The 23,119-nt window shown below is 43.4% G+C and overlaps 3 protein-coding genes across 3 annotated transcripts in view; 2 read left to right on the top strand and 1 right to left on the bottom strand.

Moving 5' to 3' along the window:
• The first annotated feature begins 3,859 nt into the window (after nucleotides 1-3,859).
• On the top strand, nucleotides 3,860-4,844 carry LOC135702248 (ubiquinone biosynthesis O-methyltransferase, mitochondrial-like). The gene is made up of 2 exons (XM_065223282.1): nucleotides 3,860-3,953; nucleotides 4,013-4,844. Exons 1-2 carry the CDS (start codon nucleotides 3,901-3,903, stop codon nucleotides 4,806-4,808), a joined length of 849 nt encoding a protein of 282 aa, XP_065079354.1. The 5' UTR covers nucleotides 3,860-3,900; the 3' UTR covers nucleotides 4,809-4,844.
• Nucleotides 4,845-4,887: 43 nt separating this feature from the next.
• On the bottom strand, nucleotides 4,888-5,478 carry LOC135702247 (M-phase phosphoprotein 6-like). The gene is made up of 2 exons (XM_065223281.1): nucleotides 5,334-5,478; nucleotides 4,888-5,263 (listed from the first exon to the last, which is right to left on the bottom strand). The coding sequence occupies exons 1-2, from the start codon at nucleotides 5,441-5,443 to the stop codon at nucleotides 4,888-4,890; spliced, it is 486 nt and encodes a 161-aa protein (XP_065079353.1). The 5' UTR covers nucleotides 5,444-5,478.
• A 2,812-nt stretch (nucleotides 5,479-8,290) lies between these two features.
• LOC135702253 (coiled-coil and C2 domain-containing protein 1-like) overlaps nucleotides 8,291-23,119 on the top strand; it is a 31,430-nt gene continuing 16,601 nt past the window's right edge. The window contains exons 1-2 of the mRNA XM_065223286.1: nucleotides 8,291-8,443; nucleotides 8,531-9,932. Of these exons, the coding sequence (XP_065079358.1) occupies nucleotides 8,381-8,443; nucleotides 8,531-9,932 (1,465 nt within the window). The 5' untranslated portion in view covers nucleotides 8,291-8,380. The remainder of the gene's footprint in view (nucleotides 8,444-8,530; nucleotides 9,933-23,119) is intronic.

The following is a 23,119-nucleotide window of genomic DNA, read 5'->3' as shown; positions in this document are numbered from 1 at the left end:
CAAGTTTGGGTAGTTTTGAAATAGCGTGTAGCCTCTGTGTACATCAGGCCAGTGACAAGGCCTATACCAACAGCAGCGTTTGACAGTAGGCAGCATGTCCCGGGCTCAAAATCATTTATTTTGCTGTGCTGGGCCCGCTGTCACCGTGTAACATGTTGCCTACGTGCCTGCCACTGGGCTGATGTATATAATGGAGATATAGCATACCCGGAAACAAAAGAACTGTAGAGTTACAATGAAATGTATTGTAACGATGCAATAAAGTTTATAGAGCTTAGTCGAGAGCTTAGTGACGTTTAATCTCGCGTTTAATACACGCACATTAGTGGGTGCATCGCCGTATAAAGTTGTTTATTATTTTCCTTTGGCTAACCTAAAAAATGTATGAAATAAGATTGGTCAAAATGAGTTTGACAACGATTTGTTATGTATTTCCCTCGGATTTTCACTAATACCATAGAGGTAACTCTAAGACCACTGGGTCCCGAAGAAAATCATTATTATTTTTGGCTCACTCAGTACCAGAACAACGGTCCCAAGCAGTCCCAAGCTATTTCACTCACCCCTGCATGTTCTGCATGAATCCACACACCCCTGATGTTATCTGTCAAACTTTCATAGCGAATCAAAACAAACATAGTGTAGTAATAGAATTTCAACTAGAATGGGGTACGCCATAGAAGTACTTGGGACCAATAGGCTACTCAAGCAGTGAATCAATTTAAAATCGTTAGTTTCGTATTGATTGTTGCTAATACGCTCTCACATATCACACCAATACAACTGGACGTGAAAATCTCTTTTGTATTTACAACGAGGGGCTGTCAACTTGAGTATTTTAGATTCATCTACCCGAGGTGTATTTAGTATTTTTTCGTATTTATGTATTTTTAAGTTTTGTATATTTTTGTATTAAAGTGTATTAAATTCATTATGAAATGTATTTTTCTTGTAAAAAGTATTTTCGAGGTATTTTTGAGCATTTTAGTTTCAGCGTGTACGCATTTACGCATTTTTTGTGTATTTTCCGAAGTGCATGTGTCAAAATGTGGTATTGATGTTGCCATAATATAATCAAATTATTTTCAAAACAACCGTGAATCTCCACCAAGTCTCGCCATGGATTCTCAAAATCGTTACACCCGTGACGGCAGTCGCATCCACATTTCCTCCCAGACGAAGAACAGATGACAGCGGTATCTTGACCTGCCTGAGGTTTCCGGCCATGGCTAAACGAACTAGGGATGCAGCTCTCACGGCTACGGCTGCTTACAAATCTGCTGCTCCGTCTTTTTTTTTTAATGAATTTTAGAGGAGACGGACCAGCAGAAGGAACAGCAGCAGCAGCAACTAAAGCAGAAGCAGCATAGGAAGCAGCCGCAGCCGTGGGAGCTGAATCGCTAATTCATGTAGCCGTGGCCGACGCTGGAAATCTCGGGCCGGACACGACAAGCGGTGCTTGAGTTTTAATCGGAAAGTCAACCAAACAAAAACTATACCATCCGACCATTCGAACTGCTCGAATACATCCATCGCCACCGCTACTACACCACCAGCACTTCATGATGGCGTTCACCGCCAGGGCTACGCTCGGGAACTCCACCAATCCGGAGGAGGAAATTTTCGATATCAGCATTCACACTTGCGACGGGTGGCAGTCCTTGATGGTGAATGCAATCAGCAGCAGATCCTCGGACGGCATACGGGTGGGGTATTGAAGAAGTGGAGAATGCGATTTTTGCTGGCCTGGGAAGTGATAGTTCTTGGAGGCGTTGTAGACCTTGAAGCTGATCGAATTGTGTGGAAGGGTGTACGTTCGACTGGTTCGACAGCGATGGCGTTCCCATCTAGACCATGGCGGCACCCTCTTTGGTCTTCAGGAACTTTATTCTGACAACATTTCCATACAGGAAGGACAGATTGAACTGCTTATCGGTGTTAGCTGTGTTGTTATCGAGTCCGTAGACCATCATCACTGCGCCCTATTGCCATAGAGGTAACTCTAAGACTAGTAGGTGGAAACGTGCTCAACTTTTTGGCTCAGCTCTGGTACTATCTTCGGTCCCAAGCAAATCGGTGCACCCCTCGAAACATAGGAAAATCCACGAACCCCTCATTTTATCTGTCAAACTTTCATAGCAAATCAAAACAAACATTGTGTAGTACTAGAATTTCAACTAGAATGGGGTACGTTAATCGATTTGCTTTGGACCAATAGGTTAGTCAAGTAGTGAGCCAATTTAAAATCGTTAGTTTCGTATTGATTGTTGCTATTGCTGTGCGGGTTGAATGAAGTTGACTGGTCCGTTTCGGGTCAGCGGTGCGTCCTTCATCAGTCCGACGTGTGTTCCGGCCGGTGTTGGTTTCCAGTTCTCCGACGGATGATACTGGCTCCCAGAAGGACTGGTTTACTAATGATTGACGTTCGTTGTGCGGGGTCGGCCTTCCACCGAAGATGGATGGTTTTGAAAACATTGAAAATCAAAACAAAAACAAGAGCTGTTAAAATACCGGGTTGCCAAACAAGGCTTTATTCACAAGTAAACAAAAGTCAGTTCAATTACTTCTTCTACTTCATGGCACTGCTGATACAGCTGCGGCACACTGAGGTACACTGAGAAAAATGTTGGCGCAAAGTAAGTGTGTAGTGTGACCACCCTTTGGCTGATTTACAAAGTTGATCGCCCCTCGATTTACAATAAATCGTATTCTCCACAACGATAAAATTACAATAAAATGTTTTGTTTCTACAATAGAATCTATGGTAAATGGAGGAATATACAATAGAACAAGGGGTCGTTATGTATCTTAACAATACGAAAAATCACTTTTTCTCTGACAAACTTGAGCCATTTACCATTAATTATATTGTTCTATTGATGCAAACTCTTACTATATGGGGCTATCAGCTATTGTAATAACAATATCTAGATAGAGCTGGAATTAGGGCGTAACAGCTTTTGTAAACAATGACTTCTCTCGATGATTTCTCGAAGCATGACTTCCCCTACCCAATGGATATCTTGGTTTGTGTAGGCGTGCCTTGAGTTGGTAGAAATCAACGAGAGAAGTCATTGTCTACAAAAGCTGTTATGCCCTAATTCCAGCTCTATCTAGATGTTAAAATTTCGTGTACTTATAAGCACAATAAGATCAATTCGAGGATCGATTGTTGGCAATAGATTTGCTTTTAATTGTATTTTATTTTATGGTAATTGTATCTAAGACCAGAAGGTCCCGAAGAAACGTGTTAAACTTTTTGGCTCAGCTCTGGTACTATCTTCGGTCCCAAGCTAATCAATGCACGCTTGGAAACATAGGAAAATCCACAAACCCCTCATTTTATCTGTCAAACTTTCATAGCGAATAAAATTAAACATAGTGTAGTACTAGAATTTCAACTAGAATGAGGTACGTTAATCGATTTGCTTGGGACCAATAGGCTAGTCAAGTAGTGAGCCAATTTAAAATCGTTAGTTTTGTTTTGATTGTTGGTATAAGCTATTTTACGTGACGTCTTGATGACAGTTTCTGGCGGGCCACTCGAACGCGCTCGAGGCATTGTTATTGTTTACGTCTGATGTTTTGGTTTTGATTTTGGTCGTGGTATGTAAAAAAATCGGCCCGCTGGTAAACGTCAAAATAGGTAAACAGAAAAAAAAACAGCTGACTCGAAACGTCTCGTAAAATGCCTTATAACCATAACACAGTAGAATAATTCTAGTACAGTGGCAATAAGTTAAAATTTGATTTTCAATTTTTTTACAGTGCTCTCCCAGAACAGCAGTGAACCGGTTCAAATTATTTGTTTACGTTTTGCCAGCAAGGACGGACGTCGGACGATAGCTACGAAAGATCGTAGTTTTGGTAGTTTTCGCTAAAACATTTTTATATTCAAAAATGTTGGTGATCAAACCACATCGTTTAGTAGCTCCATTGATATTAAGAATCAGGTAAATGTCACATCTTTATCGTCCCGTGATAGCTGTTTAATTGAAACTCCTGAATTCAGATATCTATCACAAGAGCCATCGGGGCACACTAATCCACATCACAATGTCGACCAACGGGAAGTGGACACTTTGGGTAAAATGGCCGAAGAATGGTGGAATCCAACTGGTCCTTTGAAAGGCCTCCACTCCATGAATTCCCTCAGAGTTCCTCTGATTCGCGATGGACTGATCGCTACGAGCCTGGTTCCGCAAGGTCAAATCAGATCTCCTCAGGTACTGAAAGGATTGGACATTCTGGAAGTGGGTTGCGGAGGTGGCATTCTAACGGAAGCGCTAGCGAGAATCCATGCCAACATGGTCGGAATTGATCCCGGTGAAAAGTTGATTAATGTTGCGAGAGAACACGCGGAGCGGGATCAGAAAATTTCGCCCAGGATTCAATACTTGGTGGAAACCGTTGAGGAACATGCTCAAAAAAATGTCGATCGATATGATGCGGTTGTGGCGTCGGAAGTGCTGGAACATGTCAACGACAAGGCAGCGTTCTTGGAGCATTGCGTAATGGCACTTAAACCGGGAGGTTCGATTTTCATTACGACGCTCAATAAGACGACCGCTTCCTGGCTGGGTGGGGTGGTCGCTGCGGAGTATGTCCTGAAACTGGTTCCGGAAAACACTCACGACTGGGAGAAATTTATTGCACCGTTGGATTTACAGCGTATGTTGAAGACGTTCAACTGTACTACCGTTTTGGTGCACGGGATGTCTTATGAATTCTGGAGGAATAGTTGGTCCTGGTGCAAGAGGATGGACATTAACTACGCTGTTCAGGCGGTGAAACTAGTCGATAATTAATTGTTTCTTGATTTATAAATGTAGATGTTTGTTATTATCTCTTAAATATAGACATATTTTACAAAATGATATCCAGTGTTTAATCATCATCCTCATCCCTAGGCTTTTCCATTCTTTTGATATTCAACGGCAATATACTTTGTTGCCGCTTGCCGCCCTTTTCGTACTTCTTCTTCACCGTCTTCATCACGCTGGTGTAGAACTTGGCCATCTCTTCGTCCGGTACGTCCATGCGCATTTTCTGTTTTTCGGCCGCTTCGGCTCGTTCCCGTTCGATCAGTTCGGCTAAATCTTTGTTCTTCTCCAGCTCAATGAGGCGTTCGATTTCCGGATTCATTCCACCGTAGCTGACTCGTCCTTCGATGAGGTCCTCGCATGGCACGTAGCTAGTTTCGATTATATACTTTGATGATTCGTGCAGCATTTTGTCGGTAAATTCGTTGCTGTACATTGCTCTGGGGGGTGGGGGATGTTACGATAGTTATCAGGTTTATCATTCATAGCCTAGCAGTTGATGCTACTTACCTACCTTCGGCGTCATCCTTTTCCTTCTCGAGTTTTTCTCGTGTCCGGGACATGAATTTCATTTCCAGGATGCCTTTCGACAGTTTCACCTTGTTCATTTTGCTGTTCATGTTGAAATAAGGCTGGCTAACATAAAATTTATGAATAATATATTAAATATATTTAAGATTTTTTTAAAGTATTCTGGCGTGGAGAGCGAAAATAATGTGCTGAATGCGAGGATTGACTGCATAAATATTTTGAAGATTTTGACGTTTCTATTTTGACATTTACTAGAAACGGTAAACCGGTTGAGCGAGGGGTAATCATATTGATGAGGTACTAGATCAAAATTTTCGGAATAAACCGGTTCACCTAGCCTTTTTTTATTGCATGATTAATTTAATTATACTCAAATATCGTTAAAACTTAATTTAATTAATTACTATCCCTAAAATGGGTATATATGTTACACCTTTTATGAGCATCTGTTACCACAGACAAACAGACGTAACCCTTCATTGTGTATCTTCGTTCATGCATTTACGGTTGATTTGAATATTATCAGTTCCGCGAACTACTCGCCGCAGCGCTGGCATCGGATCACTTTGACGTTTCTATATATTCTATAGAACTTTTATGCAATATTGTTTACGAGTTAGCGAGCAAGCTTGTTTTCCGCGAGAAGCCAGATAGATGTCGCTACTGAGGTTATATGTTTTGAGATACTATGTTTTCAAGAACAAGTTTTTCAAAGAGTTACGTCTGTTTGTCTGTGCTGTTACTCATATATGAATAACTTTTATAACTCAAACTCATACTCATTTAAACAGATCTAATTTCATACATTATTTAGGATAGCATAGGAAAAATAATATCCAACTTCACACGGCGATGTACCCGCTAGTATGCGTACGTTAAATGACACTAATCTCTATTCATTTTTGTACTAGGAATTACGCATAAATGCGTAATATTTTAGTCTTTTTACTGGTAGTCCTATTTTTTTTAAAAAATGTGAACTTTATAGTTATAAAAGAGTTTGTTTTTAGTTGCCGATTGACTCATAGATGGCGAGTGGTTAAAAATTGTTATGACGTTTTGATATCTGTCAAATTGCAGGAATTTATTTTTAGTTCATCATCATTTTTGTAATTGCGGATTTTAAAACTAGGCCAGTTTTGGATTTGCTTTGAATCGCCAATTAAATTGAGTAAATTGAAAGATATCTTGCTTGAATAAATTTTAATCATTAATGTATGATTCTACTTTAATCGTTTTTGGTCGAATTTTAATCTTTTTTGATTGAATTTTAATCATTTTTATTATATACTAGCTGAGTGTGCCCGGTCTTGCTCGGGATTCAATATTAGCTTGAGTTTATGCGCCGATTTAAAAAAAGCATGCTATATTGTACGTAGCCCCCCCCCCTATTATCTAAGGGGCTACCCCCTATGATTATCTCCTTATACCCCCACACTCGCCCCCACATGCCTAATTTGGTTCCATTTGCTTGATTAGTTCTCGAGTTAGGCAGAAATTTCTGTTTCATTTGTATGGGAGCCCCCCCCTTACAGAAGGGGGAGGGGTCTCAAACCTTCCACGGCCCCAAAAACCCCTGTATACAAATTTTCACGCCAATCGGTTCAGTAGTTTCCGAGTCTATAAGGGTCAGACAAACAGACAGACAGACAGACAGACAGACAGACAGACAAAAATTCATTTTTATATATATAGATAGATTAATATTCTCAAAGAATAAAAAAAAATACTGAAAAGATAAATTTTTATCACGAGTGATCATTTCGAATTTAATCATGCATGATTACTGCCGAAGTAATCGTGGCTTGGACTGAATAAGGTGAAGCGGGAATTTGCATACTTTTTAAGCATTTTTTTTAAATTTATTTTTGAGTGTATGATTGACATCGGTAAATACCCGGCACGTAAATACGGTTAGTAAAATTGGCGTCTTGCAGTGAAACTTTTCCAAGCTTTCGCCTCCTACATTTCGAAGTGAGAACTACTAGAAGGAGGATAGTTTCCAAATTTTCTAAGTAAAACAGACGATTTTTGGGGCAAACCGGTCCATAAAGAAAAACTATTAATTTTCCGTGGAAACTTTTGCTTGAATCGTGTAAGAAAACGTGTTTGCAAACTAACTGTTATTATTTCGGTATGGATCGGAGATGTTTTCATGGAAAATTATGCATAACAAGTTTGCACCCACAGGGAGAGGTTACCTCCTGCGCAGCTGCATTTTTCGGAAAATGGTGAATATGTGCGATTTCCACTAGGATGAAAGTGGAAATTAAGTGAATTTACTTAGGAAAGGTTGTATCATGCTGGTGGTAATGGAGATTTGGTTGTATAGGACGCCAATATTCAATAAATGTTCATTTTGGCCTTTTCTTAGCAAACATATTGATACTCACAATTTTTGACGGAAAACGCAACGGAACTTGCTTTACTCAAAACGCACCATACTATAAAATGGTGCTAGATGGTCTTCAAAGTGATAGCAAGGTGACAAATCATCTTTATTTTGAGTAATTGAGCAATTTACTTCTGTTTACATCTTATTTACGATGCAGCATCGTTGGAGCCGCGAAATGAAATGAATATATCTCATGAAAGTTCAACTGGAAAAGTCAAAGATGCACATCAGTCTGATCGTAAAAACGTTTTCTTCTTCAATTCGAATGTTATATTGGAAGAATTTTACACAGGCTTGATGAAAATTATGATTTAACGCTAATTTTCACGAATTTTATATGCAGTCTGTCAACATTATCATCATAATGCAGTGGCGACATCTGCGTTGAGCTTTTGCAGCAATCTTCCAATAGCAGCTGTCCATTCAAATTTTGGCTGCTTTGCCCTATCGGTTTTGTTTTTGTTGACTCACTCTCTCGACGTGACAGTTTGCAGCTGCATTTTCGCGGAGGCGAAGGTCATCAGAAATTCAAAAAAGTTTCACCTTTTTTTTATCAGTTTTTAAAGTTGGAATTGATTAATTTGTCACCCAATCGGACAGTGGCATGCAGTTTTAGATTTTATCGGTGGAGATGTTCAGTTTTGGCAAGAAACCCGCCGCTCCGAAGCGGGAAAGGAAACGCGATCCATCCGAGGTTTGTTTTCACTTGATTGCAGCAGCAGACAAAAGATTAGTCATCAGTTAGCATTTTGTATCCGTATTTTTCTTTTCTCGGTTATAGTATGGATTGTTCGGAATAGGTGACGCTGGCATCGGGGACGATAACGATAGTGACCTGGGTGACGATGGGGATAATGGCGATTTGGAAGCTGAGCTGGCGGCAATTGCTTCCGGATCCGGTGCTGGAAAAAAGCCGCGACCGAAACCTAAGGGAGGTGTTGTGGCACCGGAAGCTCTGGACGCGATGGTGGCCGCAAGTTTGAGAGACGTTGGCAGTGATGAGGAGCTTTCCGGAGATGATGATGACCCGGATTTATTGAGCGAACTTGCGGATATCGCCGGTGGAGATGTAGCTGAAGACGAACCGGATGTAGATAGAGCATCACCTCCAAAACGAGCGGCATCTAGCAGCTCTGGGGTGAAAGATCTGATTAAATCTAGAATCGAAATGTATACCACAGCGGAGGACAATGCAAAGAAAACGGGTGATGCTTCCAAAGCAAGAAGGTTCAATCGAGGATTGAAAACGTTGAAAGACTTGTTGAAGCAAGCAGAAGCCGGGAAGGCAGTGGATCCTAGCGATATTCCACCGGAAGTAAGTGTGAAGGGTGCCACTTCTGGACCTAATCCAGAACCACCAAAAGAAGAAAAATCGGCCGACATTCCCACAGTTCCTACAAGAAAAGCTCCAGCTCCTCCCCCTGCAGGTCCTGCACCGGTCTTCGAATCAACTACCATGGCTACAACGCCTGAATCAAAACCTTCACCTCCGGCCAATCCACAGCTAAGTCTACTAAACGATAGGAAGACCCAATATAAAACTGCTGCCTTAGAAGCGAAAAAGGCAGGAAACACAGAGAAAGCTATCCAATACATGAAGATAGTAAAACAATTCGACTCGGTGATTCAGGCGGTGGAAAATGGGCAAGAAGTTGATCTGAGTAGAATGCCACCCCCGCCAGGAGAACAAGACAAATCATCACCTGTGGCTGCCACCAGTCCACCGCCAGTGCCTCCTCGCGCAAGAAAAGAGGAAGACCATACCCAAAAGGAAGCCGAAGTGCCTGCCGTTGTTGTGACCAGCAGCGAACCAACGTCTCAAGAAGATTCCGAACAACCCGAAGAGGAAGAAGTGCTGATTCAAGCGTCCAGTATTTCGGAAGCGCTTCAGCAACGGTTGGAAAAGTATCAATCCGTAGAAAAGGCAGCCAAGGACGAAGGCAATGGATCGAAAGCGCGCCGGATTGGACGCATTGTGAAGCAGTACCAGGATGCAATCAAGTTACACAAAGCCGGCAAACCGATTCCGATAGATGAACTTCCGACCCCACCCGGCTATGCACCTATTCCGGTGGATGGACCGCCAAAGGTATCTCCCAAGCCGGCCCCATCGCCACGACCGGTTCCGAAGGCTTCGCCAGTGACGACTCCCGGGGGGTCTTCTGCTGCTGCTGACGTTCCTGGTAAGTGCTGGTTTTTGGTGGTTGGTTAAGAATTATTCGAGATGGTTGTTTCTTATTCTTGTCGTTGATGATTGAACGACTTTTCCCGGAAGTTGTATCCCCGAAACACGGTTCCCCGAATGAGTTAGTGCCCCGAATGGCACAATTCCTCAAAATCTTTTTCCCCGAAAGCACTAGTTCCCCGAAAAAGGATGTTCAGGATTTTCCAGGCGTTGTTTATAGGGAGGGCCGACCAATTTGTATTAGTAATTCTTAAACTTATAATTTGCAACAGGAGTGAATGAGATTGACCCAAAATGTAATTCTGCATGGATCATAAAAGTGAATATAAGCAGGCTAGTTTTTGCACCTTGTTGCTGGTGGGCGGGCTTAATTTCCTGCTTTATTGAACCACTGCATGAGAGAACCAAAGATCTAGTCTAGCAGTCCCCCTTATTCTGCGAGTCACGTGACTCTCTCTCACCGGTGAGGTGACAATTGTCACCTCGTGTGAGGTGACTCTCCATGCAAATCAAATGGAGAGTCACCTCACACGAGGTGACTATTGTCACCTCACCGGTGAGAGAGAGTCACGTGACTCGCAGAATAGGGGGGAGTGATAGTATCACACTTGTTACTCCTTTGTTTGAGAGCCGCGTCGTAGTACGCTTACGTATAGGCACTGACGTTGGTGCGATACTGGTGGGTTTTGCCGCAAATCACTCTTATTTTATTTATTTTTACGCAGATAGATTTATTTGGGTTTTGCAAGGGAATTATACTATTGAAATATTTCAGAAAGTGCCCAACAGTGCTCCTTCTATTTGCGTGACAAGTTTTCATTGTTGTTTTCATTGAGGTATTACTCAGGGAACAATGTTAAACACCATTTTGTACATGGTATTGTAACTAATCTTAAATGTGCTTCATTTTGATTTGGGATAAGTGTTTGAACTATGGCTCGGGATTTCCTCTGTGGCGTGCTTCTATTTTGACATACCTATACGTATTTTTGTGATGCGACATAGTGGAAGCGTGAGAGTATAATTGGATCATAATCCTATATATAAAGTGAAGCATTTTAGTCTCTTGAAGGTGTCACCTGGGTCGAACTAAGATATAATAAATAGGTATATTTCAGAATCAAAAGTAAACACGAAACACGTTTAACTTTAGATTACAATCACAAGTGCAGGTATTTAATAAAGCATGGGTTATAATTGATAAGGTGAATGAGATATTTCAATTATTTATTAAATTAGAGATGAACTAGCCTAAGGCTAAAAATCTCTTAAATAAAGAATTAAAAAAAAAAAAAAATATTTATTAAATTAGAGTATTGCGATATCATAATCATTAAATGAACTTAAATAAGACAAGCCAGAAAGTCTAATAACATTAAGTAGATTAAAAGCCGGCGCACAATAGATACGTTTGCAGGTTTTTTTTTGACAGTTAACCCATGCATTATCTGTAAAAAACCTGAAAACGTATGCATTGTGCGCCGGCCTTAACAAAAGAACAAGGATGCGGGGGGTCCGCTTAGGGAGGCAACTAACCTTTAAAGTTGTAGAATAAATCTTCCTATTTAGACTTGAATTTCAATAATAAAACGCAAGCAGACCAATAGCATTAAGCAGATTAACAAGGAGATGAATAGTTTAGGAAATAAGTAAAAGAAGAGGTATGTGATATTTGATAACTTTTAATCTTTTGTAGGTATTGTTTTTCCCTCAGTTTATTGTACTCGATAACTTTATTATTCTCTCAATACGCTAAATCTCTTATATATGCGGTTAAAGCATATGAGTTAACTTATTTCTTAATGTTCCAGTACTTACATTTGTTCATTTGTTTATTTATTTATTTATTTAAAAATTCAACTGACAATTATTGTCTAAATGAATAAAACTTAAACTATATAGTTACGGTCAACGGTACGGAAAAGGCCAAGTAGCCGATGACGAAACACATTGAAGTCGAACATATAAAAAAAGTTGTAGAATTGCCGGCTGATTGCTCGAATTGGCTCGTGTTGTGTATAATTCCGGCTCCGTGGTTCCAAAAACAGAAAGTCGCGTTGACGAAGATACCTCTCAGGGGCATACATATTTAGCTGTGACAGCAGTGTTGGACAGTCAATGTCACCTGTAAGCAGCTTTCCAGCGAACATAGCTTGAGCGACGGTCCGTCTCACCTCTAATGGCTCGATTCCCAGGAGACGGCAACGCTCCTCGTACGGTGGCAGGTTCGTTGGGTCACGTCAGTTGAGGAAACGAAGAGCATATCTCACAAACTTGCGTTCAACGGATTCAATTCTAGTGATCCAGCTAGCATGGAAAGGGCACCAAACAACTGAACTTGACTCCAATAAGGATCGCACAAGCGAGCAGTAGAGTGACCTGAGGCATAGCGGGTCACGAAACTCGCCGTCAATTTTGAAAATAAAGCCCAATTGTCGATTAGCTCTGGAGGTGATGTCATTGTAGTGGATTCTGAAAGTGAGTCTGCAGTCCAAGGTAACGCCGAGATCCTTTATGTGCTCTACACGAGCAAGACAGCGTCCATAGAGAACATAGTCAAACATGATTGGTTCGATTTTTCGGTGATAGGAAATAATGTTACATTTTTCTATGCTTAGACTCATCAAATTTCTTGAGCACCAGTCAGCAAATATACTTAACATATTCTGGAGATCCCAGCAGTCCGAGAGGCTTTTAAAAATTTTGTATATTTTCGTATCGTTTGCATAGAAAACGCGGCATCCTGATGGTATCAGCAAGGCGACGTCGTTTAAAAAGATCGAAAATAGTAGCGGTCCTAGGTTACTGCCTTCCCTAATAAAAATTGTATGGTTAATTTGCTTAACGACGTGTTCTGGGTATCATCCAAACCATTTGTGGAATAGTTCAATGATTTGGGTTACCGTTCGTTTATGGTTATTTTTTATTAGGGTTGCGGGACTCCCGAGTTGTTTGAGAAAACATCCGATTCCGACGCGCCAATCTTGACATGTACATAGCGATTCACCAAGTAAGATCTGAACCAATCCACAGCAGTTGACGAGAGGTACAGTATCTCCAGCTTGGCAAGCAAAATATTATGGTCCACCGTGTCAAATGCAGCTTTTAGATCCATATACGCAGGATCGACTTGCCATCCTGAATCCATGCATCGCAGACAGTTAGAAGTGAACTGCACCAGATTCGTGGACACGGAGCGCTTTGGGTAGAAACCGTTTTGTTCTGTATCGATATAATTTTTGCAGCGTGCGAACAGAGCACCATTTATGATAATCTCGAACAGTTTTGAGCAGGCTCACAGGGAGGTGATTCCACGATAATTTATGACATTCCGTTTATCTCCTTTTTTGTGCACTGGGAACAGATAAGAAAGTTTCCAGCTGCAGGGGAACTCACATTGCTGTGCCGAGATATTGAATAGCCTCGCAAGTGGAAGGCAGATATTGGCTACACAACGTTTTAGAACTGATGACGGAATGCCGTCAGGTCCGGCGGCGAACGAGAGTTTCAGTTTGCGTGTTGCGGCTATCACCATGTCTTCTGAAATGCGCGGAATAACGGAACTAAACACATCGTGTGGCATCCCAACAGTAGCGTCCAGCACTTGTGTTGGCGAAGCGGAGAAATCGTGGAACACTTGCTTGAAATGACGAGCAAACAAGTCGCATTTTTCTCTTCCACTATTAGCCGAGTCATTCCCGAGAAACGGATTCCTTCCGTTTGGAGTTGACAAACGACCAAAAACTTATCGGATTCGTGCGAAGGTTCGCTTCCGTGCGTCTCACGTGTCGATTATAGAGAAAACGATAGTAATTTCGATAACTACGACTCGCAAAATTGAACAGTCGTTTGTAGTACGGCGAGCGAGAGTTACAATACTTTCGGAGGGCGGCAGAGCGTTGACGTTTTTGCACGCGTAGGCGTGGGTTAGACCATGTAGGCTTTAGCGGAGGTCGTCGAGCTGGGACAATGCGGAAAATAGCATCTTCCAGTGCAGCACTGAAAAAATCCACTGCATCATTCACGCTAGCGGCAGTTTCGATAAATTGCCAATCAATTTCCGCAAGCGCATTGTTCAATGCGACATAATCGGCGAAAGTCCAAAGAGTAGCACTCAGATGACGGCGTAAAAAGAATCGGCGTAGGTAAACTAAATGACACGACGAGAGCGGGATGATCGGCATCTAGATCAATCAGTGGCTCGACCGGCAAGGAAACAGAAGTGCCCGGTGGTGCAGAATCATTTGCCAGGACAAGATCTAGCAAACGTCCATTTCGGTTCGGAAAAGTATTCACTTGTGTGAACCCGTAAAAGTTAAAACCGTCCAAAAGAGCACAGCAAGCAACCGACATATGCGAAAGCAGTGGATCAATTAATGGTGTGCCACTGTCTGTAAAGCGCCACTGCAGACCAGCTTGAATGTAGTCACCAAATATGAAAGCGGGAGAGCAGGGACTTAATTGTGACGAAATTGACCCTAACGATTCCACATGCTCACGGATGATCGTGCAGTCGTTTTTGCGGTCGGGAGGCAGGTAGATTGCGCCTACACTAAGCTTGCTTTGTGGAAGTTCTACGACAATCCACAGCTGTTTCAGTTGACTGGAAATGGGTGACGTACTTACGTAGCTGGCTAGTCTAGTAGATACTGCAATCAGGACTCCGCCACCGCGCGATTTTTGACTGTTTAGAGCAGACCGGTCAGTTCTGAAGACGGAATAGAGTGACCCGAAAAGTTGCGATGAGTAAATTCGGTCCTCCAGCCACTTTTCCGTCAGCACAATCAAATCATATTCGGCCTCCACAACAGCCAGGAAAAACGAGTCGATTTTAGTCCTCAGCCCACGCACGTTTTGGTAGTAGATCCGGAAACCATTCGAGGAGCAATCACGGGAACTAGAAATCGAAAGGACATCAGGTACCGAAAGCTCGGAATCGCTAACATACTCGCCTGAGGTTGCAGGCCGGAAGCCCCCGATACCATCACCGACCACAGGACCGGAACGATGACGATGGCGGATGTCTGCAGCAAGCGCGCCTGGGTCGGGAGGTTCGGAAGCTTCCTCAGTGCCTGTTTTAGGGTGTCCCGGATCCGAGGAAGAGCAGGTGGCGGCATAAACCTGCTGGTAGTTGGCAGGACGGATGCATGGGCATGATGTGGCTAGTGTAGAGGTCGCAGAACCGGAAACACAGCTAGAAGTTGAAGCGATATCAGGCAAAGGAGAAGCTGAATCGTCAAAATACTTGCCTGTAATAGCTGGTTGGAAGACCCCCGACCTACATCTACACTCAGGGCCGAGACGACTATGCAGAGTGCTGAATCAGCAGACTGGGTCTAGTCCGGAAATGGGAGTTGAGAACTCGGAAGGTCCCGGAATAGGAGAGATCGTGATAGTAGGCGTGTTCAAACGAGGCAACCCCTTTTTTTTTAACCGTCTTCAAATTCACGGAACAAAATTCCTTTCGGCCATGTATGATCTAAGAGCAGCTTCGCGTAGTTTGGGATCCATTCCGACTTTGTACGAGATGAAGCTCATACGGCTGATGTCGGATGCTTTTTTGACTAGCGGCACAACCTTAATCGGATCTTCACACTGTACACAACCTTTGACAAGCTTCTCGATTGATTCAGATTTCACGCTAGGATGAATACGAGAAAGGTACAGCCAAAACAGCTCGTTGGGTTCAGGGACAGTAAGGACCTCGGTAAAGGCATCGTCGCCTGTTACTGCTTTAGAACCACCAACAAGTGGTTTGCTAGTGAGCGAGCCTTCATCGCGGCGTCGTTTTAATGGCGGTTGAAGCATGAAATCGTAGTTTGTCGGAGTTGTCAATGCGATTCGTTTCGATAGTTGAGCGATCTGTTGTTCTTGCTTAGCCATTTCCTTCCTAAGCTCAGCGTTTGCGATTTCCTGTCTCTCGGTGATAGAATTAATCACACTTCCAAACGACGAGACGGCAGTTTTGAACCGAGCACATTTCATCAGCTTGGCGCACTCGTTACACATCCAAAACAGGTTCGGGCTAGTGTGGACAATATTAAAAAAAAAGCCTTATTCAGCTTTGTGCCGCCCCACTTTAGGTGAATCATTCTGTCGCAAAAAGCCATGCAGGAGACGGATTCTTCATCGCCTTTAACTGGTTTAGCGCATTGGTCACAGGCGGAAGTCATGCTGACTCAGTTTCCAAAAGTGATTTAGAAAGAGCGGTGGAGATGCTCTAATACGCAAAGAGGAATTGGATTCTCAAGATCGCCCAATGCTAGTCTGATATCGATAATAACAATAACACAACAGTATACACTACAATATGTCCGATTGGATAACTTTTTCACTGTTTTCACAACACAAAATATGCTCTAATTAGACGATTATCGCAACGAACTGCACTTTCCACTAACAACCAGTACAATATTACAGGTATACCGAACGGAAAAAAATGAATAACGATAGCCCGTGTGATAAAAAATCGACAAATTTAGCAGCGCACAATCACGACGATATGAATAACAACAACTGTCAACTGTTTCAATGTTAATCTATGAACTAAACCCTACGTGACTGTAAAATCGATTTTTCCTTATGTGGTATTGACGCATCGATGCATGTTTAACTTTTCGCGGCTGTCGGATTCAACGCGCCTACGTCTACGGAGCTTACGCAGAAGTGATTCGCAATTCGGTAGAGCTTGCCAAAAGTGTTTTGAGCTTATGTAGCTTAGAATTTGCTCGGAACGGTCGCGAAATTTTGAAATGATTGATACGTGCGGCAAAATAACTAAATCGAAACAAAGCTCAATAGTAAAATAAGTAGAACATCTAGGGAGGAAACCAAAATAAATCAACTTGCCAACATAGGCTATCACATTTATTTTGGTGGCACTCTTTAAATGATAATAAGCCTTTTTTTTCTCGCTTCGGTTGTTTCGCACGGTTGTCGGAATTCGCGTGGTTTTCGTAACTTACATAATTTACACGGAATCCAAACAACAGCCGAAAATCTACTGGTGGTGGCGTTCTTGTGGCTGTCCGTTCCGGATTGGAGGCAAGTGCAATCGAAAATGAATCTTGGAACAGTGTGGAACAGGTTTGGACAGCCATTAAACTGGGCGATCGCACATTATTTTTGTGCGCATTGTACATGCCTCCAGATCGAGTTCGTGATCTTGAACTCATCGAAACTCACTGTCAATCAGTCTTCACAGTAATGGAAAGAGCGACTCCAATTGATGAGCTATTCATTTTTGGGGACTTTAACCTAGCAGGCGTTTCGTGGAGACCATCCCATAGCGGCTTCCTCTATCCAGATCCAGAACGTTCTGTATTTCATGCAGGAGCTATCGGCCTTCTCAATAACTATAGCGTAGCAACGCTTTCTCAAATTAACCACGTAGTCAACGAGAACAACCGTAGTTTGGACCTCTGCTTCGTGAGCACTCAGGACAATGCTCCGTTCATTTCCACAGCACCATGTCCACTAGTTAAGCTTGTTCCGCACCACCCTCCTCTGATTGTCACTGTTGAGGACAATCTCGTTCGTGATTTCGATAGTCTTCCTGCTGCGGTTTCTTATGACTTTCGCAAGGCCGACCATCGATGCATTGTAGATGTGTTGTCAAACATGGACTGGGAGAACATTCTCGATCATGACGACGTTGAGGCCGCTGCGCAAACTTTTTCTCATGTCTTGGCATATGTCATTGACAGACCCGTCCCGAAAAGAATTCACCGCAAAGACTCTCACCCTCCCTGGCAGACGATTTTGAGCTGCGTAGGTTGAAGTCGACCAAGAGAGCAGCATTGAGAAGATTTACGAAGTATCGCACGCTTCCTCTGAAACATCACTACATGAGGCTTAATCACGAGTATCACCTAGCCAGTCGTCGATGCTTTCTGCGATTTCAACGAGGTATTCAGCGTAACCTTAAACTACACCCGAAATCCTTCTGGAACTACGTGAACGAGTAACGCAGAGAATCTGGCCTCCCATCGTCAATGGAATTGAACAGTGAAGTCGCTTTCACTCCGCTGGATATTTGTCGCCTTGTTTCTGTCAATTTTGCCAGTGTGTTCACTGATGAGAGACTAAGTGACGACCATGTTTCCCTCGCAGCCAGGAACATCCCACTAAATGGTCAAACGCTGGGTGCAATTGATGTCAACGGTGAGATGATTACGCAGTAACGCAGCTCAAATCGTCCTTCAACCCTGGACCCGATGGAGTTCCGTCCGTGTTTTTGAAGAAACATATTGCTTGCTTGTTAACTCCACTTCACCGTCTATTCCGTATGTCCCTCTCCAGTGGTATATTTCCATCCTGCTGGAAATTTGCACACATGTTTTCTGTCCACAAAAAGGAAAGCAAACGAGCCGTGGATAACTATCGTGGAATTACATCGCTGAGTGCTGTTTCGAAACTATTCGAGCTTGTTATTATGGAACCGTTGCTCTCTCACAGCAAGCAGTATCTGAGTGCTGATCAACACGGGTTTACTGGCGGTCGCTCTACAACCACCAATCTGCTATGCCTCATATCCTACATTACCGATAGCATTACTGAACGGGTACAGACGGACGTTATATATACCGATCTATCCGCATCATTCGATAAGTTGAATCATGACATTGCGATTGCTAAACTCGACAGGTCTGGGGTGAGCGGTAATCTCTTGAGTTGGTTCCGTTCGTATCTTACTGGTCGCCAACTTATGGTTGCTATAGGAGATTGCAAATCAGCTAGCTTCTTTGCCACATCAGGTATACCGCAGGGAAGCCATCTGGGACCGTTGATTTTTCTACTCTACTTCAACGACGTGAATCTGGTTATCGAAGGACCTCGATTATCATATGCAGACGACCTCAAAATATTTTTACGAATTTGCTCGATCGCTGACTGCCACAATCTTCAACATCAGCTTAATGTCTTAATGTCGCCAGTTGGTGTACTTTAAATCGAATGGTAGTGAACCCAGCAAAGTGCTCTGCCATAACGTTCTCACGAAAAAAGCAACCGATTGTATTCAGCTATGACCTGCTTCGAACGACACTCGAACGCGTGAATCAGGTGAAAGACCTAGGTGTGGTGTTGGATTCACAGCTAACATTCAGGCAACACATTTCTTATGTCATCGATAAGTCGTCTAGGACTTTAGGATTCATCTTCAGGATAGCTAAGTATTTCACCGATGTCTACTGCTTAAAATCTCTTTACTGCTCCCTCGTACGATCGACGCTTGAGTATTGTTCTGCGGTTTGGAATCCGAATTACAACAATGGTGCCGAGAGAATCGAATATGTTTAACGTCGCTTTCTTCGTTTTGCGCTTCGGCTGCCCAGCTACGAGAGTCGCTGCCAACTGATAAACCTTGAACCTCTCCGGATTAGAAGGCACACCAGCAGAGCTTTGATTATCGCCGACACTCTACAGGGACGAATAGATTGTGAGGCTATCCTGAGGCAAATTGACGTGCAACCCCGACCTCTCCGTAACAACCTCATGCTGAGACTGCCACTGCGTCGCACAAACTACGGGGCATATGGTGCGATTTGCGGACTACAGCGTGTGTTCAACAAAATCGCATCTGTATTCGACTTTCACCTCACACGTGATGCGCTTCGTCGGAGATTCTCATCTGTTTTCGCCGGCCGTAGTGACTGACAGAGAAAACTAGTGTATTTCCATTTATGTTTTTTACATTCTGACCATGTGGCTTTGTTTTTCTTTCTGTGATTATTTGACATGTAATTTTACTATTATTATTATTATGATTAGTATTATTAACATCATTCGGGCTACAGCCAGCCTGTTGATGTATGGCAGCAATAAACAATTAGATATTTTGTTCGAAACGGATTTACTTATTTAATATTCAATCGGATTACTACGCAGATAGGTATATCTACGCGCACACGTCACAGCGTTTTTTCCATAACTATCTTGAAACAATACACACGGAATCCAGTGTTCAAGCTGCCAACATAGCCTAGTCCTTCTGCTGTATTGTTAAAGATAGAAGCAAAATTTATTCAAATGGATCAAGTCTTGAAAACAAAGCTGTCAGGCAGCTCCAGCTTGATACCCAATAAAAAAAATGAGAAGATAAAATGTGTGTTTTTTCACCCATTAGTTGGCAAAAAATATACCCATTATGCAACCGTGAGCTAATTCTTTAATGGGTATTTTTTCACCCACTTTATGATTTCTAAATTCCCCCATTTTTTGACAGCTGCATTTTACTTACTTACTTATCCTGGTTCGACATCCTTCAGAATTGCACCTGCATCGCAATGTTACGCCAATTCACTCGGTCCGTGGCTGTCTCCAATTTCTTGACCGTCCCACACTTCCAAGATCCTGCTCTACTTGGTCTAACCACCTTGCTCGCTGTGCTCCTCTTCGTCTTGTGCCGGCCGGATTCGAGGCAAACACCATTTTTGCGGGATTGTTGTCCGGCATTCTTTAAACGTATCCCGCCCATCGTACCCGTCCAGATTTCGCAACTTTCTGGATACAGAATTCGCCATAGAGTTGCGCCAGCTCGTGGTTCATCCTTCGCCTCCATACACCGTTCTCACATACCCCGCCAAAAATGGTCCTAAGCACTCGGCGTTCGAAAACACCCAGTGCTTGCAGGTCCTCCTCGAGCATCGTCCACGTCTCGTGCCCGTCGAGACCTACCGGTCTTATCAGTGTCTTGTAGCCAGTGCTGTAAATTTTCATATCATTCGATTAAAGATGAACCACTACAACCATTCAATCAATTCTGTGTAAACGAATTCTCACATGACCATAATTTGAAGAGCCCCTTTCTCATTCGAAGCTTATTGTCACTGTCAATTGAGTCACTCAGTATCATTTGATATACGACAGTGGAGTATGGAAGAAATCCAGGAAAATGGTCCCGAACAGACAAGTCGACCCGATGTCGGATCAATGTAAGGCTAATTTAAGGTCGATGTCGACCCAATGTCGTGTTAATGTTGGGTCAAATTTGGGTTTATGTCGGGTCAATGTCGGGTCAACATCGGGTTGGGGTTTGATAGAAGTCAGGTTGGTGTCGGGTTGGCTTAGCTTTTTCGCCGGAATGTCGACCAGAGCTCCGTTTATGTGTAGGTTACACTCAATTGAATGATATATAGCGTTTCTCAAATGAGAATGATCCATGCCTTCGTCAAATGACTAAGCAACTGATATCACCCATTCGGAGGAGGTCCCCTTTGATAGCGAATAGCTACTTTTCTCATTTTCATCAAAAATGTTCAAATGATTTTGAGAATTTACAGCACTGCTTGTAGCACGTAGTAAGCACGACTTCCGGCAATAATACGACGACGAATTTCTCTGCTGCAGTTGTTATCCGACGTCACCAATGATCCGAGGTACACAAATTCATCCAACACCTCAAACTCATCTCTGTCGATTGTCACGCTTCTGCCTATGCGAGCCCTATCCCGCTCGGTTCCTCCTGCTAACAGATACTTTGTCTTCGACGTATTTACCTTTAATCCAACCTTCTCTGCTTCACGTTTCAGCCTGGTGTACTGCCCCACCGCGGCCCGAAACGTTCTTCCGATAATTTCCACTTCGTCAGCGAAGCAGATGCACTGGCTGGACTTATTGAAGATCGTGCCCCGCATGTTAAAGTCCGCACGTTTCATAACACTTTCTAGCGCAATGTGTAACAGGAGGCAGGAAAGACCATCGCCTTGTCGAAGTCCTTTGCGAGTTTCAAACGAGTCCGATGACGCACCCGATATCTTCACTTCTTCTTCTGGTGAGCTTCCCGGGAAAACTGTTCTCGTCCATAATCTTCCATAGCTCTTCACGGTCAATAGTACCATAGGCGGCCTTGAAATCGATGAATAGGTGGTGCGTAGCGGCTTGATATTCACGACACTTTTGGAGGATCTGCCGCAACGTGAAGATATGGTCCGTTGTCGATCGCCCGTCCACAAAACTGGCTTGATAACTTCCCACAAATCTGCTTGCTAGCGGCAATAGACGGCGAAAGATTAACTGGGAAAGCACTTTGTAGGCCGCGTTGAGAAGAGTGATCGCTCGATAGTTCTCACATTCTAGTTTGTCGCCTTTTTTATATATTGGGCATATTACTCCCTCTTTCCACTCCTCCGGTAGCTGTTCTGTATCCCAGATCCTGACTATCAGTCGGTGCAGACAAGTGGCCAACTTATCCGGACCTATTTTGATAAGTTCCGCTCCGATACCATCTTTTCCAGCTGCTTTGTTGTTCTTAAGCTGTCGGATAGCATCCTTAACATCACCTATCGCTGGCATGTCCCCCTTATCCGCTGTACCGACGAAGCCATTCCTCCTCCCGCCTTGGTCCTCCGCCTCTGCGCCGTTCAGATGTTCATCGTAGTGCTGCTTCCACCTTTCAATCACCTCACATTCGTCAGTTAAGATACCCCTTTCCTTATCCCGACACATTTCGGCTCGCGGCACAAAGCCTTGGCGGGATACGTCGAGTTTCTTGTAGAACTTGCGTGTTTCTTGAGAACGATACAACTGCTCCATTTCTTCGCATTCCAGCTCTTCCAGGCGGCGCTTCTTATCCCGGAAAAGATCGATTGCTGTCTTCGCTTCTGTTTATATCGCTCCACATTATGACGGTTTTCTTGGCGCCCGCGCTGCGTTCTTCTAGTCCAAAACCGTCTGACACTCTTCGTCGAACCAATCGTTCCGTCAATTCCGCTCCACGAACCCAACGGCGCCTTCAGCAGCGCTGTTAATGGCTGCTTTCACGTTGCTCCAGCAGTCCTCAAGAGGGGCTTCGGTGAGCTCTCCCTCATCCGGCAACGCTGCGTCGAGGCATTGCACGTACTCAGTTGCGACTTCGAGCAGCTTCAGTCGCTCTAGATTGTTGTTGGCAACTGAATGATTTTGGCGCACCTTGACCATTAGAAGGTGGTGAATCGATATTTGCGCCGCGATAGGTCCTGACGTCGATAATGTCCGAGAAGTGCCTTCCGTCGATCAAAACGTGGTCGGTTTGCGATTCTGTCTGCTGCGGTGATCTCCAGGTGTACCGATATGGGAGGCTATGCTGGAAGTAGGTACTACGTATGACCATGTTCTTAGAGGTGGCGAAATCGATGAGTCTAAGGCCGTTGGCGTTCGTTAGCTGGTGAGCGCTAAACTTTCCTAAAACCGGTCTGAATTCCTCTT

This window comes from Ochlerotatus camptorhynchus, unplaced genomic scaffold, assembly GCF_037179485.1.
Source record: "Ochlerotatus camptorhynchus isolate MF236.1 unplaced genomic scaffold, CSIRO-AGI_Acam_v1.1 ptg000189l, whole genome shotgun sequence".
Lineage (NCBI taxonomy): Eukaryota > Metazoa > Arthropoda > Insecta > Diptera > Culicidae > Ochlerotatus > Ochlerotatus camptorhynchus.
The sequence above is the reverse complement of the archived record's forward strand: the minus strand, read 5'-3'. Positions and strand labels throughout refer to the sequence as shown.

Bases quoted from the DNA above. Each gene is read 5' to 3' on its own strand.
- LOC135702248 (XM_065223282.1), top strand. From the start codon at position 3,901: ATGTTGGTGATCAAACCACATCGTTTAGTAGCTCCATTGATATTAAGA. The intron at 3,954-4,012 runs GTAAATGTCACA...TCCTGAATTCAG, and splicing joins CCATTGATATTAAGAATCAG to ATATCTATCACAAGAGCCAT.
- LOC135702247 (XM_065223281.1), bottom strand. From the start codon at position 5,443: ATGAACAGCAAAATGAACAAGGTGAAACTGTCGAAAGGCATCCTGGAA. The intron at 5,264-5,333 runs GTAAGTAGCATC...CCCACCCCCCAG, and splicing joins AAGGATGACGCCGAAGGTAG to AGCAATGTACAGCAACGAAT.